The following is a 16,682-nucleotide window of genomic DNA, read 5'->3' on the forward strand; positions in this document are numbered from 1 at the left end:
TGTGTCTTTGCCTCGTCTGTGAGTCTGTCACTTAATCAGACATTTCTTGAGGCAGTTGAGAAAATTGGACTGGGCTCTTCAGTGGTCTCTGTCACATGCCTGTTAACTGCCTGTGAGCCAGTAGACCCAAACTAATTTGGTCATTTACATTCTGGTAAAACCTGTAAGGCTTCTGATGAAATATTTTTTTAAGGGTGAAGACTTATTCATGAGGTATGCTTTGGAAACAAGAGACAGAGATTTAAAGAAAAGATTATATGTCTTTGATAGTCATTTGAATTCTGTTGCACAATTTAGAGTCATTAGTCGAGAAGGCCTTGCTGCTAGAGTGAAGTTTTGTGTTGGGAATTTAATAGTTTTATTTGTGAATAAGTAGGTGGATGTATAGTATGTCTTGTGTATATATATATATATATATATATATATATATATATATATAGAGAGAGAGAGAGGGGTGAGGCAGGAAGCTAGTGTAGAACAGTAACCCATGTTTTACCTGAAAGTAGTTTTGCACCACAGTTTGATCATGTAGCACTTGAGTTTATTGCATGTTTACCTTGTTTTAAGATATGACAGTTCTTCTTCTTTCGGCTTTTCCCAGTTAGGGGTCGCCACAGCAGATCACCTGTCCGCTCACGATTGGCAATGGAGTTTTACGGTGTTGAGTTGCCAGCCCGGCGACCAACCTTCCACAGAAGGCACACCCATGCACACACTCACACCTAGGGCCAATTTAGAGTGTCCAGTCAACCTACAGCATGTCTTTGGGATGTGGGAGGAAACCGGAGCACCCGCAGTAAACCCACGCGACCACAGGGAGGACATGCAGACTCCGCACAGATGGCACCCCAGCCGAGAATCAAACTGGAGAACCACTTGCTGTGAGGCGGCAATGCTAACCGCTGCACCACCGTGGCCACCCAGATATGACAGTTAATAAGCAGAAATGTTTTCTGAACAGGTCTTATTTAAACACACATCTCTTTCACACTCATTCCTGGACTTGGTCATATTTTAGTACCATTTTGCAGTGTTTCTCAGCATACAAGCATGCAGCATTTTCACAACCATTTAATTCATTCATTTATTCATCTTTTGTTGACTGGGTTAGTCTCACTAAGCTAGTGGTCTATTTTCAGGGGAGACCCAAGGTGGTATTTATACCACTAGGGAAAATTTGGCCAGGGCATCAGAAAACTTCCTCTTCTCTCTTCGATAGGTGCTGTGGGATCTTTTACATCTACCTGAACTACCACCAGCCCTAGCAGGTGAGACTACGGTTTAATGCTTCATTTAAAGGATGACACACTCAGGAATGCAACACCCCCTTATTCTGTCCTGCAGTGTCAGCAGTCCTTCCACTTAGTGTAGAAATAAAACCCAGAGCCTTCCGCACAAAAGACTAGTGTGCTGTGCCACTGATGCTAAACTGACATTAAAAGATCATTATTTACTAGTTTTTTTTTAATGGTTTGCCTCCCGTTTTATTTGTAAATTGCAAACCCCAAACAAGTTGTAAGAAAGAAAATATCTTCATGACTGTACAGATGTATAATATTCTGTCTGGAGGAATTATATTGTTCAGCGATATAGTGGAGGATGGAGGAGTGGCCTTTTTCAGTCTTAATGAAACTAAAAAATAAAATTGTTGTTCATATAGCATGCCTTTCTTGTACTGAATTTAGTGGTTGGGGGGACAGCTCCTGAGAGGGTACTCAGTAGGAGTGGTCAGTCGTATTCTGTGTAAGAGGTTTTCTGTCAGTCAGGTTACCCATGGATACTTTCACTGTGTTCTTACATGCCTTGCATGCTACCATAGGGGTACACAGACACAGAGACACACGCACAGCACATTATGCTCTGTCCAATAAACTCACAGGCACCTTCTTTAACAATTTTTAAGACCCCAAAATCTTGAAAGCTACTTGGGTTAGCATAAAAAAAAAGTCACCTTGTATCTCGGAATGTAAGATTATATCATCCCTTCCCTCAAAAAAAATAGCTTTCTGGTTCCAGACAGTATTCAGGTAATTTTCCACATAGGGCAAGGATAACCTGGTTAAACCTTTCACGTAAATAATTGACTAACCAAATGTGTTCTTGATTTGTCCTGAAAAGCTTCCATAGTTTCTGAATTCCAAGGAAGGGTTGCTTTCGACACTGGCAATTGTGTGATAAGTTTGCACATGTATACTGTGCACTGTAGTCTAGGTACTTGTGGCACTAGCGAAGAATTAGGCACCTACTACTCGCCTTCACTATTAGGTTCATAGGTAGGTTCTAGGATATTGGCCCTAGGGCCTATATAAGCCTAGCCAAAAAGGTACCCTGACTTTCATCACCCAAGAAAATTATTTTCCTGTGTCACTGTCGAGTAGAGCCACAGAAGTGATCCCCGGGGTGAATTTCCCATCTCCCATCCAGTCAAGATTTTTCTTGAAGAGTGCCAATGAGCTTTGTTTGATATAGATAGGTAGTTTGTTCCAGAGTATGGGGAGTCTCTGGGACAGGAATCTATCCCTCCAGCATGTTCTGTTTATTGTGGTGACCAGGTTTAGGTCCCTAGAGCGTGTAGCTCGGAGGGATTGGGATTTCTTTAAGTGGAGCATGTCCAACAGCTCTGGGTTTGACATAGCTTTGTATGTTAGGCAGTGATCACCTCTGAGTAGGCGGTAGGCGATGGAGTAAAGTTGGAGTTTTTTGAGACTGTCTGCATAGGGCATCTGTTTGAGGCCGGTAATCATCTTTGTGAGGTATTTCTGCGGCCTTTCCAGTTGTTGTAAATGTCTTGTGAGGTACAAGTTGGAAAGGTGGCCTAATGGTTAAGGTGTTTGCCTTACAAACACAGGGTGCAGGGTTTGAGTCTCACAAGGGATAATTGGCTAGGCTTAAAATGGCTCGTAAGGGCAGTTAGTCTAGTACTAATCTATGAGCCTACATACCAAAAGGGGCATTGTACTCTATAATGGGTCTAATGTGTGACTAGTAGAGGGGAGCATTGACCTCTGTGACGAGTAGAGGGGAGCAATGACCTCTTTTTTTCTTGGATGAGAAACCTTTTGTGATGAGGAGTGCCACGTAGAAAGATTTCCTGACTACTCTGGCGATGTGATTATCAAAGGAGGGACTACTATCCACTTGTGTCCAAAGGTCTCTTATCACACTTCCGGTGTTAAGTAGACTATCACCTATGTGGTAGTTCATGGGTACAGAGTTTTTACCAAAGGGGATGGCAGTGCACTTTTTGGCATTGAGCTTGAGGCCATGGCTTTGACATCAGGCATCTGTCTCAGTGAGGCCCTTTTGTAGGATCCTTTTGTAGGATGTCCACATCGTTAGGAGTGTCGATTATGGCTCCTAGTTTGCAGTCATTAGCGAACTTTGTTAGCCTGTACTTCAGAGAAGTAGATACCAAACAGGAGAGGACCCAGGACTGAACCCTGTGGTACTCCACTTGTCACTGGTCTGAAGTTGGATTTGGAGTCTGCTACTTTCACAGTGTGGATTCTTGTCAGTGAGCCAGTTGGCAACCCATCTTGTGACATAGGGATTTATACCTAGTTTAGTGAGTTTATCTATAATTCCAGAGTGGGGGATGGTGTCAAAAGCCTTGGCGAGATCTAGCTAGGCTGTGTGAACCACCTTACCCTTGTCTACAGCTTTGGTGGCTGCTTCAAAGAAGTGTCAGGTTTAGGAGACATGATCTGCCTTACAAACCCGAAGTGGGTAGGGTCCAGAGTTTGGAGATTACCAATGTCTTTGTATATAAGTTCTATGATGATACGTTCCATGGCCTTCCACACCAGGCTCATCAGGCTAATGGAGCGGTAGATCCCGGGGTCCGTGGTGGCTTTTTGTGGGGTGGGATAACAGTCAATGTGAGCCATTCAATGGGCACAAAGCCTGAGGTGAGGCTGTGATTGAACATGGTACTTAGGTGGAGTGCCAGTTTGTTCTGTAGTTCGTGTAAAATGCAACCTGGGATGTTGTCATGTCTCATGGATGCTGTGTTCTTGGCTTTGGAGAGTGTGGTTTTTACCTGTGCAGCCGTGATTACAGGAACTTTGCATTCTTCTGGTATAGAGATGGGTCCTTTAGGGGGTGAGAGGGGGGTAAAGTTAGCACTGAACCTATCCACCAGGATGTTGGCAGTATCAGTTGGTTTTGTATATTCAGTGCCATTGTGCTGTAACTCAGAGCAGATCTGAGTGTTGGCATTGAGATGCTTGACATAGCTATAGAATGCTTTGTGGTTGTCTTTACAATCAGTGACTATTTTGTTTTCGTAACTATCTTTGGAGGATTTTATGAGGGATCTTAGCTTCTTACTGAGGCTGACCAGGGAGTTCCTCCAATCATTGGATTTTACTCTTTTTTTTGCAACAGTTTCTTTCTTCTGTTGTACAGTTTGTTTATGGCAGGGGACCACCATATTCGCTTCATTTTTTTTTTTTGGAGAATAGCATCTTGGTTCTGTTAGGGATAGCACGATCCATGCACTTATGTAAGTGCTTATAAAGTGCATTTGTGTAGGATTCAGCAGTTGTACCTGTATTGTCCATCTGCATGGGTGTCGCGAAGTTTGCCACTTCTGTCTTAAGAAGAGTGAAGTTGGCTTTGGAGAAATTTTTTACGGTAGTTCCTCTAGTAGGGGCGGGATGTGGTTGTCTAGGGTGATTAGCTTCTGGGCAGATCTGACCAACGAGGAATTGACATTTGGTGTAGAACACTGGTCACCCATGTTGGTAATGACCAGTTCTATGATATTTCTGCCCCTGGTGGGAGTGTGGATAAGTTGATCAAAGGCGTTGGAATTTATGATTTCCAGAAAACGTTGAGCAAAAGAGTTGGAACATGAGTAGTTTTCCCAGTTAATGGTGGGGTAGTTGAAATCGCCCATTGTTAGGATGTTGGGTTGTATCCTAATATTTTCCAATGTATCAAGAAATGAGGAGTGGGAATCCTGGGGCATAGTGGGGGATCTATAGCAAGCTACAATTTGGATTGCGGTCTTGCCCAGAGTTAGTTGCACTTGGATAATCTCAGATGCATTATGCTGAGCAACTAGCCTGGAGGTGTGGATATCCTTAATGAATATGGACACACCTCCGCCTTTAGTGTTTCAGTCCAGGTTAAGTGGCCGAAAGGTGTGGTATGAATTATAGCCTGGTAATGCAGGGGTGCTCTCTGGAGCCTTGAACGAGGTCTCTGACACTGCACAGATGTCTGTTCTCAATTTTAAGGAGTGCCTCGAGTGAGTGCATTTTCAGGTTTAGACTTCTAGCATTGAGTAGCAATACCCTCAGATTTTGCTTGCTTGTACCTGTTATGGTGGTGAATTTGTCATTTGAACCTTGCCTAAAAAAGGCACTATAGGGATGGCAAGAGCCTTAGCCAGTATCCAGAATCCCAAGGGCAACAACTGCAGGCCATCTCTGGCAAAGTATCGTGGTCTGTCGACCATGTCATCCCAGGCAGACAGGTACTGGATCCCCTTAGAATGACACCAGAAGCTTAGCCAATTGTTGAAGTCAATCATTTTGTCCTTGTACTGTGGTATCATTCTAGGTGATGGCAGGATGGTACTCAGGGCAAGGGTCATACCTGCCTGGGCTACAAGATCGGAGAGCTCCTCCATGTCTTTTTTCATGTAGTACAGGGAGGTTTGACTAAAGTCATTCACACCAACGTGGACAATGACAGAGGCATATTTGTACTTGTGGAGTGACCTGAGTGCGTGTGTTATGTGGCGGATCCTGGCACCTGACAGGCAGCTGACAGTAACTTTCTCCTTGTTTAGCCTGGTGAGTGGAACATCAGTGTGCCTGACTATGGATTCACCTATGACTAGAGTATTTAGTACGTTGTTATGCCTTATGAGCTGTGGTTGAATGGCACATGAGTTTGTGGGCAATGTGTCATTTGGGTTGGTTTGGGAGGTGGAGGCTGCATGCGTTTCTACTTTGGAGGGCTCTGTTGCTTGGGCAGGTTTTTATTGAGAGCCTTTGCGAATGTAGCTGTGTGTTTTGTGTTTCTGTGTGTGTGTTTTGGTGATGCAGGTTTTGAGGGTCTATGTGATGAGTGTGGTGTGGTGCAAGTGTATACCTTCTCTTGACTGTCTAGTCCAGTCTTTGGTGAAGAGAGCTTTGCTTCCAGTTTGGCTATATAGTTGCATCTCTCACAGGCTGTAGTGTTGGGTGGTAGGAGGAGAGGGTTGTCTCTGTACATGAGGCAATTGCTGCATTGTCCCAAGATGCCCAGATTCATCAGATAGACAGGAGAAAACACCGGGAGCTGACCCTTAGACATGCCTGGATAGGTGCTATTTATTAAGTACTAAAAACTGTTTTCCACTAGATAAGTGAGAAAATTTGAGTGCTGTAGTAATTAGTAGCTTATTTAGTGCTTACAAGTTCTGAACAAGTGCGGAGGTCAAAAAAACAGGTTTGAGTGCTAAAACTAAAAACTGACTAGTTCTAAAGGAAAATTTGAAGAGCAGACTTTATGGCGCTGGGAATTGTTTAACCCTAACTAAGCGGCAATGCATGAAGTGTATGTGTATATATATATATATATATATATATATGTGTATATATATGTGTGTATATATATATATATATATATATATATATTATATATGTATATAAAACAGTAACAAATGAGCAAACTGATTTAAACAAATTAACCAATTAATCAGTAAAAGCTAAAAACTGAGCCCTGTTCCAGCAGTCTTAGATCAGACAGGTTGTAACTGCACACTCCTGCCACTAGGGTGCAGGGGAACCATCTCCAAAAAAAGATGGCCTGGATTGGTGCTAAAGTTATACAAAGAAAGCTAGATTCAGCAGGTCAGAATCAAGTCTGTGCTACAGCAAGCAAGGTGTACCAATTTCAGAAAGAAACAGTTCAAATAAGGAGACACAATAAGCCTTTAGCCAGAAACTCCCAACTCAGAAGGGCAGAATCTACCCTCTCCTCCCACAAGAGTGCATACCACACCTTCTTAATGTAACATAACTGGCCCAAGTGCTTAAACCTGAACTAATACACTTTAGAATAACAGACACTAAGCCTTCAATCAGCAACTCCCAACCTAGAATGATGTAAGTTGCCTGTCCTGCCACAACAGTGAAGACCAGAAACCTTCTTAATGTAAAACTGGTCTGAAGCCCAAGTGCGTAAACCAAAGGCTTAGAATAACAGTTAAAATTTAATCGGCTACTAACGAGCAGTAATAAATGCAGCAGAATGAATGCAATTAAGTACTTTTAAGAACAGGCAACAAAAGCAAAATAAAGTAGGAAGAAACACAAATACAGTAAAAGCAGATGAATAAAGTGCAATTTTTTTTATATATAACAATAGAAAACAAGCAAACTGATTTAAACAAATTACCCAATTAACCAGTAAAAAGCTCAAAACGGAGCCCTGTTCCAGCAGTCTTCAATCAGACAAGTTCTAACTGCACACTTCTGCCACTAGGGTGCAGGGAAACCTTCTCCAAAAAAGATGGCCTGGATCAGTGCTCAAGTTGTACAAACAAAGCTAGATTCAGCAGGCCTGAATCTAGTCTATACTACAGCAAACAAGGGGCACCAATGTCAGAAAGAACCCTTTCAAATAAGCAGGCACAATAAGCCTTTAACAAGAAATTCCCAGCTTAGAAGGGCAGAATTATGCATGTATAAGAAATAGATTGCCTTTTAAAACAGGACTCGACATTGACATTGGGAGAGGACCTTGTTGTATGCATTCTGGTAGTATTCGGCTAAGACCTTTGACACTTGTCTGTGTGCTAAATATAAATGGATGCATAACTTAGTGGGTTAGAGTTGTTAAATAGAATACTTCAAGCATTTGGAGCATATCTTCTCTTAGGTCTGTTGAGAGTAACCAGAGGCGTTCACAGAATGGCTTACTTGGTCCTCTTCTACTCGGTATGTAAGGCTTTGAATCCTTAACTGTGCAAATGACTGCAAACTTGATAACATAATCATATCTGTAAATGTGGGACTGCGTCAGGAAGTGTTAGGTAAAGGACATGCAACAGTTGCTAACCTTTGAATGTGACGAAATGCAGCAAAGGCATATTTGGGGAAAAAGTGTTGATTTTTGACCACAAGATAGATGGACAATAACTGAATATAGACTGTGAGATTAAAAATGTAAGGAAAAGTCATTTATAAAATCAGCTTTGATCAGAATGTGGCCAGTGACCCACAAAGCTTATGGAGATGTTCATGATGCATCCAAAGCAGAGTTACAGATCCTTTTATAGGTGTCATTACTCTACCCTGTCATAGAATGCAGTGCTGCTGAAGAAAATCCACAGGTTAGAAAACAAAAGGCTGTGCAAATAGACTTGAAGAATTGCCAGCCTTTTCATGTCGTGTAGATGTTTCAGGGGTGATCTCTGTCTTGACTTATTTTGCTTTCAATCTTACAATATAGAAAAGGAAGTTTCGCAATACAAGACATGAGCCTAGTTATTTGAAGGCGGAGGTTGTTTAATTTGTTTGGTTCTGTAAGTCAAAGATAGTCGGGTGCTCGGTGAATTTTTGTTGCGTTCCAAAAAGCATAGTTTGTTTTGGAAGGATTGAAAAGTAGTTTATGGTTTGAGCCATTTTTGGAGCTCACATAAGTCTTACTGTAGATGAGACTGAATGTCAGTTTACGAGTGATTTGATTAGTGTATAACCATATTGTCCATGTAGAGGATGAGTGGGGAGATAGGAGATGACATAAAACTTGTTAATGAATATGGAGAGGGGGGGGTCAGAATTGATCCTTGAGTCACCCTTGATGTTGGGTGCAGATTCCGATTGGGAGGATCATATATACATTTTTTTGTTTTACTCTGAAGGTTCTGTCAGTGAGGAGGTTTTTAAACAAGGAGTGCTTGTTTTGGAGAAGACTGGTTAGTAAACTCAATTGCCTTAGCAAGGTCAATAAGTAGGAAAGTTGTGATGACTATTTTCAGTGTTTTGGCAGACAGACTTGGATGCTTTCAGTCAGTGGCTACATTGCTGTTATAGTACTCTGTCCAAGCTAAAATCTGTGAGAGTAGGTGGTACTGCTGGATGCAGTGAGAAAGTAAGGTGTTGACTGGAATTTTACCCTGAGTTGGGAGGATGGAAATCGAGCAGAAGTGTGAGGTATCTGTTGGGTTAGCTTGGTTTAGGAAGGTTTTAATTAATACAGTTTTCTAAATCGGTGGCATGATGTTTTGTGTGTTTCTTGGGTTTATATATATGGGGACAGGAAGAGATATGTAATCTCTGCAGTGATAAATGAATGGGGGTTTATGTTGTCAGACTGCTGGTAGGGATTTTCACAAGTAAAGAAGACTTCTTTGGGAAGTATGTATTTTAAGTAGAAGAGAGGGATGAATGGTGGTGGGTAATTCATAATCTGAAAGGGGTGTTGAGTTTAGTGAGGGGAGATGATAAACACTTTAAGGAAATCTTCTGGGGAAAGTTTGTTGTGCCACATTGAGTGGTGGTTGAGGAGTGTGCATCATGAAGTTTTCTTCCTGTAAGATTAATTTCTTTCCAGTAAGAGCATAATTAAATCCATACCGTCTCATTTGATGTTTAGATTGCTGTTGAGGCAAAGCAGGCAGTGATCTCAAGGAGTTTCATAACTCCAAAAATAATTTAGAAGGTGCTCGGATCAACCTTGCAATGTGTGACATGGAAAATGTACATTTTAACAGTGCTGAGTGTTGCTTTGTGCTTCTGAGCTTTCTTTTCAGCTGATTCTGTTAAATGTATTTTTTAGGAAGAAACAACACTTCCAGAAGTTCCCACTGAACCACTACCAGAAGTTCCTGAAGCAGAGGAAGGTATTTAGTTGATTTATAGGGTTTTGTGTTCATGGCTTTAAGTGGATGCATTATTGTGTTAGTAGTAATTGTTTGCCATTTTTTTCTCAGGAAACACAGATTTGATTTTGTCATAGATATGTTAAAACATAGATCTGATGTTGTCCTTTTCTCTTTCTAAACATATGGGTTACAGATCCAACCAGAGATCGACTCAGCCTCATATTTCAGACTTAGGGATCCAACTCGCATGCTCCTCCCTTTACCTATAATCTTCCAGCTAGCCTACAATACCTCAGATCTCATGTGCTGCCATCTCGCATGGACGCAAATCCTCTCCAAAAAGCCTTTTTCAACCATTAACAGTAGTTGTGAGTAACTTTAATTAGGAATAACTTATTTTCAACACTTTTTTCTATTATCTTCTCTCTCCTTGTGAGTTTTTCATGTTTGCTATAAGTTAAATCTCTTACTACCTCCTTTTTCCTACCTTTTTTGTACTCTCGATGCGTACCATTGCTTCTGCTAGTTCTTTTCGCTACTCCTTTTCCTACCCTTTTTAGGGTGCTTAAGCATATAATTGCTGGCAGTTTACTATTAAAATATATATTTTTTCTTTATTTATTTGGTTAGTAATGGCTGAGAAGCCAGCAGAATTTAAAAAGTGCTCTTCCTGTGGGCGCAGAATTCCAAATTCTGATGCCCGCAGGGAATGAGTTTATTACTTAGGAGCAGCACATCTGAATACTAATTGTTGTATATGTGCTGTGTTCACCTCTAGCACTATTGCAGGTAGAAGGGACAAATTGGTTTTTAAAGGTCTGCTGCCTCCATCTTAATTTTCTTTGTCTGTGGTGCAAACCCCCCAGTAATCATTCAAAAACTCCTTCGAAGTCTAGCAAGAGACCCCCCCCCCCACCCGATCTTCAAAGACGACTCCTGCCACCGGGACTTCAGAGCCTCCTCAGAAAATCTGAAGATCTTTAGATATGACTTCTTCCAATCTTACAAGAAAACCATCTGATCTTAAACCCTTGGATCTGATTTTTATACCAGATAAATCTAAGCAGCTGTCTGATCCAACTCCTCAGATCAGACCTAGTTTTTCAGATCTCCTCAAACTCGCTCACCTGACTTCACAATTGATCCAGTGTCTCTCTGGCGTCTTTCCTCCTTTTGTCAAACCACACCAAGGAAACCCTCAAGGCCGCAGTCCACACTACCTCATCTGTGAGGCCCTCCAGAAGTCTTTCCAAGGCCAAAGTGGATAGGATGTTGAAGATGTTCTTCGTGTTTCACTGTTGCAGTCATCACACTTTGGTTATCTGCCTGCAGGTAGACCTCAGTCAGACCAAATACCAGAGACAGTATGACGTCAGGTTGTCAGGGGTATAAAAATAGGCAGCCAACCCCATTACATCAGTCTTTCTTGCCGAGGAGCTCGAAGCAGAAGCAGTTTATATGAGGGCCGGTTGGCCTCTACCTCAGTTTTTGTTTATGAATTGAATCATCCTGAATTCTTCTAAAGCTAAGTACCCCATTGGGGATCCTTTTTTCTTGCTCTAACCGATGTCAGAAAAAGTTAACAATTGTCTTGCCTGTGGAAAGCAAATACCACACCGAGATTTTCATTCTTACTGCGTCACCTGTTTAGGCTCAGACCACGACGTACCTCGCTGTCAGTTTTGTGCCTTGTTCAACGCCCGAACCATTCATCATCAGGCCCTTTTTGCCACTAAATACTTTTGTTCTTGATCTCCGTATTCCGAAATGACTTCGGTAAGACATCCGACATTCCAAAAAAACATAAGGATAAAGACAGAGACAGACCGCACAGGTCCAAAGCTGCCAACTACGCTTCTATTAAGCTAGTCGCCAGTTCGCCTGTACTCAGTGAAGTGTTTTTGCAGCCCCTGATGCCCACTTTAATGGATTCGCAGGCCTCTACCGAGACCAGTTCGGAGTCCGGTATGCCGCAAGACTCTTCTTTGACTATGGAACCTGCGGATGTCTCTACCTTGGATGGGTCCAGAGCCGCTGAGCAGGCACCGGCTTCTGAAGAAGTTCTTTGCACTACGATTTTCGACACAAACCGAAGTCTTCAGTTCTGTCTAAAACTGCCGAGTTTCTAAGGCCAAAAGTTTGTGCTACGCCTAGAAAACTGACGACGAGTGCATGCACCTACTCCCTTGCCACAACATCAAATGCTTAGAATGGCAGAAGACCTTATTATGCTGATTAGGGGAAGTCGGCCTTCCCCTGCTTAGAGTAAAAGAGATCAGTCCCCAGCAGCTTCAACAAACCAAGAGTCCGACGACTCTGAGGATTCTGATTATGAAGACATGCCCTTATCTGCTTATGCAGAGGAATCTATTCCCTCTGCCTCTCCTCCAGAGGATTTTTCTTTCGGTGAAAACTTACATACTTTGAGAGCATTTCCATTGGGAATGACAAGACTATCCTCGGTCCAAAAAGAGACTCAGAGAATTTCTAGACTTGCCACAACATAGGCCTTTATCAGTACCCCCAGTCCTGGAAGTTGATGATGTCTTTATGGAATCCAGTCTTACTCCTGATACTTTACACCCTGCTCCTAGGAAACCAGACAGGTACTACAGAGTACCGGACTCTCATAAATTCCTTTTCAAAAATCCTACTGCTGACCCAGAGATAATTTCCCAAGGGCCTAAAGTTATCAAGGCAACTACAGCTAAAAATCCCACCCCTTTGGACAGGGATTCCAGAGCTTTGGACAGATTGGGTAAGAAAGTATATACTTCTGCAACTCTTGCCATTAGGGCCTTGAATTGTCAGTTTCACATGCTGAATTATCAGCAGCATATTATGGAACTTATTAAGCAAAAAGTAGCTTCCTTTACAGACTGTGCAGAAAGTAAAGAATTGCAGGAACTTATGCATTCTGCAAGCCAAGTCCGCAAGCATACATTGCAGTGTGGCTTTGATGCCCTAGAAGCATCTTGCAGGGCAGCAGTCACTGGTTCTGTACTGAGAAGACATGCTTGGCTTAAGGAGCAGACCTTGCCAGACCATGTCAAATCAAAGTTACTAGACGCTCCTTTAAACAAGGACAATCTGACAGCAAAGCAGAAGAGGTTCTTAAAAAGATGGAAGAAAAAGCTAAATCTATGCAAACAGTTAAAGAATTCTTATAAGTGCAGCCTCCTAGATTCTGTAGGCATTGCCCCTCGAAACACTGCTCCTTTCCAGCCCCTTCCAGGCCATCTCAAACTAGATCCAGGGGAAACGGACCACCCAGACTACAGTCTCAGGGTATGCAGAGATCTAAGCAATGGAGTGCCCCCACCCCCAAAGCAGGGAGTGCTAATCCACCTCCCTACAGTAAGAACTCACAATGACTTCTCTACTCCACTCCCCACCTCTGCCCAGCTGCTTATGCCCCTAGGAGGAAAACTTGTCCTTCATGCAAAAAACTAGATGTCCATCACCCAAGACCATTGGGTCCTCAACATTGTATCAGAGGGGTATAAATTCTACCTCCACTCTGCCAACCCCAAAAGGGTTCCCAGATCTTCTTCCAAACCAGTGGGCAGAGGCACAAAACCAAGTCCTATCCCTGCTCTCTATCCAGGCTATTCATCCGGTTTCGGTGGAACAGATAAGTAAAGGATTCTATTCCAGACTTTTCCTGGTACCCAGAAAAGAAGGCTCTTGGCGCCCAATCCTGGATCTTTCTATCCTCAACACCTTCCTGGTGGTACCAAAATTCAAAATGCTCACCCTGCAACAGCTTCTACCTATGCTAGCCAAGGATGCTTGGTTAGTCACCCTAGACTTAAAAGAAGCCTATCTGCACATCCCTATAAGGGAGTCATGCAGAAAATATCTACGTTTCAGGGCCGGATCTATGCATTATCAGTTCTCTGCACTTCCCTTTGGCTTATCCACTGCCCCCAAAGTATTCACAAAATGCCTGGCTCCTGCCATTGCTTACTGCAGGCAGAGAAATATTCAAATTTACCTGTACTTGGATGACTGCCTGATATAGGCAGACAGTCTGGAATTGCTGTTGCAACACCTGACATTTGTAAAGAAACTTCTCACATCCCTGGGGTACACTATCAACGAAAATAAATCAAAACTAGTGCCCAGTCAAAAAATTGTATTCCTGGGAGCAAGCTTGGACACAGCATCCCAGATGTCATTCCTCACTTTAGAAAAGCAAGACTGACTGTTTCACTCTATTGGCCACCAGAACCCAGTTATCTGCAAGGAAAATCCTGTAGGCCCTGTAGGCCCTGGGGTTCATGGCCTCATGCATTCTACTAATTCCATATGCCAGACTGCATATGAGGAAACTTCAGTGGTACTTAAGTCTTTGGTGCCAACATTCTCAGGACCTGGAAACTGTCATTCCTATTGTACCTTGTTTAAGGACAGAGTTTCTTTGGTGGGCAGCAGCATGCAACCACAAGGGACTGCCTTTTACTCAACCCTGTGCCGCCCAGACCCTAACCACAGATGCATCAGACTATACCTAGGGAGCACACATGGACTGCAAATGCTTCCAGCGCCACTGGAGCCCAAGTCAAATTCATCTGCACATCAACCAAAAAGAGATGCTAGCTGTACAGCACGCCCTGACAGCTTTCAGATCCCTACTCTCTCCAGGACAACTGATAATCAAAACAGACAACACCACAGTTGTGATACATCAACAAGCAGGGGGGAGCCCACTCTGCAGGTTAGCCATGGCCTTGTGGAACACAGCATTGGACATGCAAGTCCATCTGCAAGCTCAATTCCTGCCAGGCAAACAAAACTCACTGGCAGACGACTTAAGCAGAAATCTCCTAGACCCACACAAGTGGCAATTAGAGCCCAGCACCTTCATTCTTCTGATTCAGAAATGGGGGACCCCAGAGGTGGATCTCTTTACCTCCCCCTGCAACCCCACCAGCTCAGCAAATTCTGCACCAGGAACCCTCACAGCAGGGTCTGGAAAGTGGATCCCCTATCTTTTCTGTGGGTAAATCTCTCAGTCTATGACTTTCCTTTTCTGCCCCTTCTCCCAAGAGTATTACTCAGAATAAGACAGGACAGACCAAGGACAATTCTGATTGCCCCGGACTGGCCACGCCAGCACTGGTACAGACTTCTGCGCAGCCTGACACCGGTGCCACCATGGCACCTACACCAGAACCCAACCCTGCTCTCTCAGCAGGAGGGACAGATTTTGCATCCGCAACTGCAAACCCTAAATCCTGCAGCATGGCTTATTCCTTGAATTCTCCCCCAGCATCCCTAAGCAAGCGGGTGCTAGACGTCCTTCTTGAAGCCAGAAGACCCAGTACAAGGAAATCTCATGCTGATAAGTAGAAAAGGTACTGCTCCTGGATTCAAGCCAAAGGAGAGGACACAACTCTGCCCTACCTGCCACTAATCCTGGATTACTTAGCAGATCTACTCCACAAAGGCCCGTCTTTCTCATCCATTAAGATACATGCCTCAGCCATTTCTGCTCATTACAACACCGAGCCACCTCTCTTCTCGCACCCTCTTATCAAACAATTCCTCAGAGGGACAAACAACTTAAGGCCGCCAAGGAGAGCACCCACCCCTGCTTGGGTCCTTAACTTTGTACTGGAAAAGCTCACACTCCCCCCCCCCCCCCCCTTTGAACCTGCAGCGTCAGCAGAGTTAAAATTTCTCTCTTGGAAGACAGCCTTGCTTCTGGCCATCACTTCAGCTAGAAGAGTGTCTGAGCTTCAAGCACTTATGGCTGTGGAACCCTTCATTGTTTTCCATGCTGACAGGGTTTCCTTAAGGACTAATCCTTCCTTTATGCCTAAAGTGGTGTCCAATGTGGCTCTCAACCAATCCATCCATTTGCCAACCTTCTTCCCTAATCCACAAAATAAAGGGGAAAGGATCCTGAACTCCTTGGACATGTGCAGACAGCTCAGATTCTACCTTGATAGGTCTAAACCCTTCAGAAAAATCTGACCAGTTACTAGTCAGCTTTGCAACAGGGGCAGAGGGCAAAGCTATTTCAAAACAATCAGTCTTCAAATGGATAGCACACTGCCTCCATTTCTGCTACAAGCACCATGGGAAACCAACCCCTAAAGGGGTCAGAATACATTTTTCTCAGGGGAGTCCCTACCAGGGACATCCTGGAAGCTGCTCCCTGGAGTTCTGTACACACCTTCACCAAGCATTATCACCTGCCTATCTTTTCCAAATCCAGGGCAGGTTTTGCAACAGCTGTCCTGGAAGGCATTCTAGCCAGCCCAGCCCTAACTCTTCTTGACTTCATCCGTCCTTCCTCAGCTTTGGGAATCTATCAGTGTGTGATGACTACAACAGTGAAACACGAAGAACTTAAGTTGTGTACACTTACCATAAATGTGCATGTTTGAGTGTATTCAGTGTTGCAGTCCTTGTTTCCCTTCCTCCAAGCTGCCTGGTCTCCTTCTCTCTCCTCTGTATGCCTTCTACTAGGTATTTACTTTTTACTGGTGGTGGTTTCCCCCACCATAACATAGCTTCCTATTTGGGGGGCTCCTGACATTTGGGGCAAGAAAAACTGATGTAATGGCGTCTGCTGCCTGTTTTCATACCCCTGATGACCTGATGTCAGTCCTGGAGTGACAGCATGCGACGCAGAAATACTAGGTCTCTGGTATTCGGGCAGACTGAGGGCTACCTGCAGGCAGATAACCCAAGTGTGATGACTGGAACAGTGAATACACTTGAACATCTACATTTATGGTAAGTGTACACAACTGTACTTTCCTTAGAGCTCAGATTCAGATGGGGATTATGCCAGCTCTGGCTCCCATCAGATCTTTGAGCTTTCCCTCCACTTCCCACATAG

General features: G+C 43.5%; 1 protein-coding gene across 2 annotated transcripts in view; it reads left to right on the forward strand.

Annotated features, from left to right (window-relative positions):
• Window positions 1-16,682, forward strand: part of CHMP6 (charged multivesicular body protein 6) — a 474,889-nt gene that overhangs the window by 325,261 nt on the left and 132,946 nt on the right. For both annotated transcript variants that reach the window (XM_044080884.1, XM_044080886.1), the window contains exon 7: window positions 9,781-9,844. In XM_044080884.1, the coding sequence (XP_043936819.1) occupies window positions 9,781-9,844 (64 nt within the window). The remainder of the gene's footprint in view (window positions 1-9,780; window positions 9,845-16,682) is intronic.

The sequence above is a fragment of the Protopterus annectens genome, chromosome 8.part0 (assembly GCF_019279795.1).
Source record: "Protopterus annectens isolate FY-2018-M chromosome 8.part0, PAN1.0, whole genome shotgun sequence".
Lineage (NCBI taxonomy): Eukaryota > Metazoa > Chordata > Ceratodontiformes > Protopteridae > Protopterus > Protopterus annectens.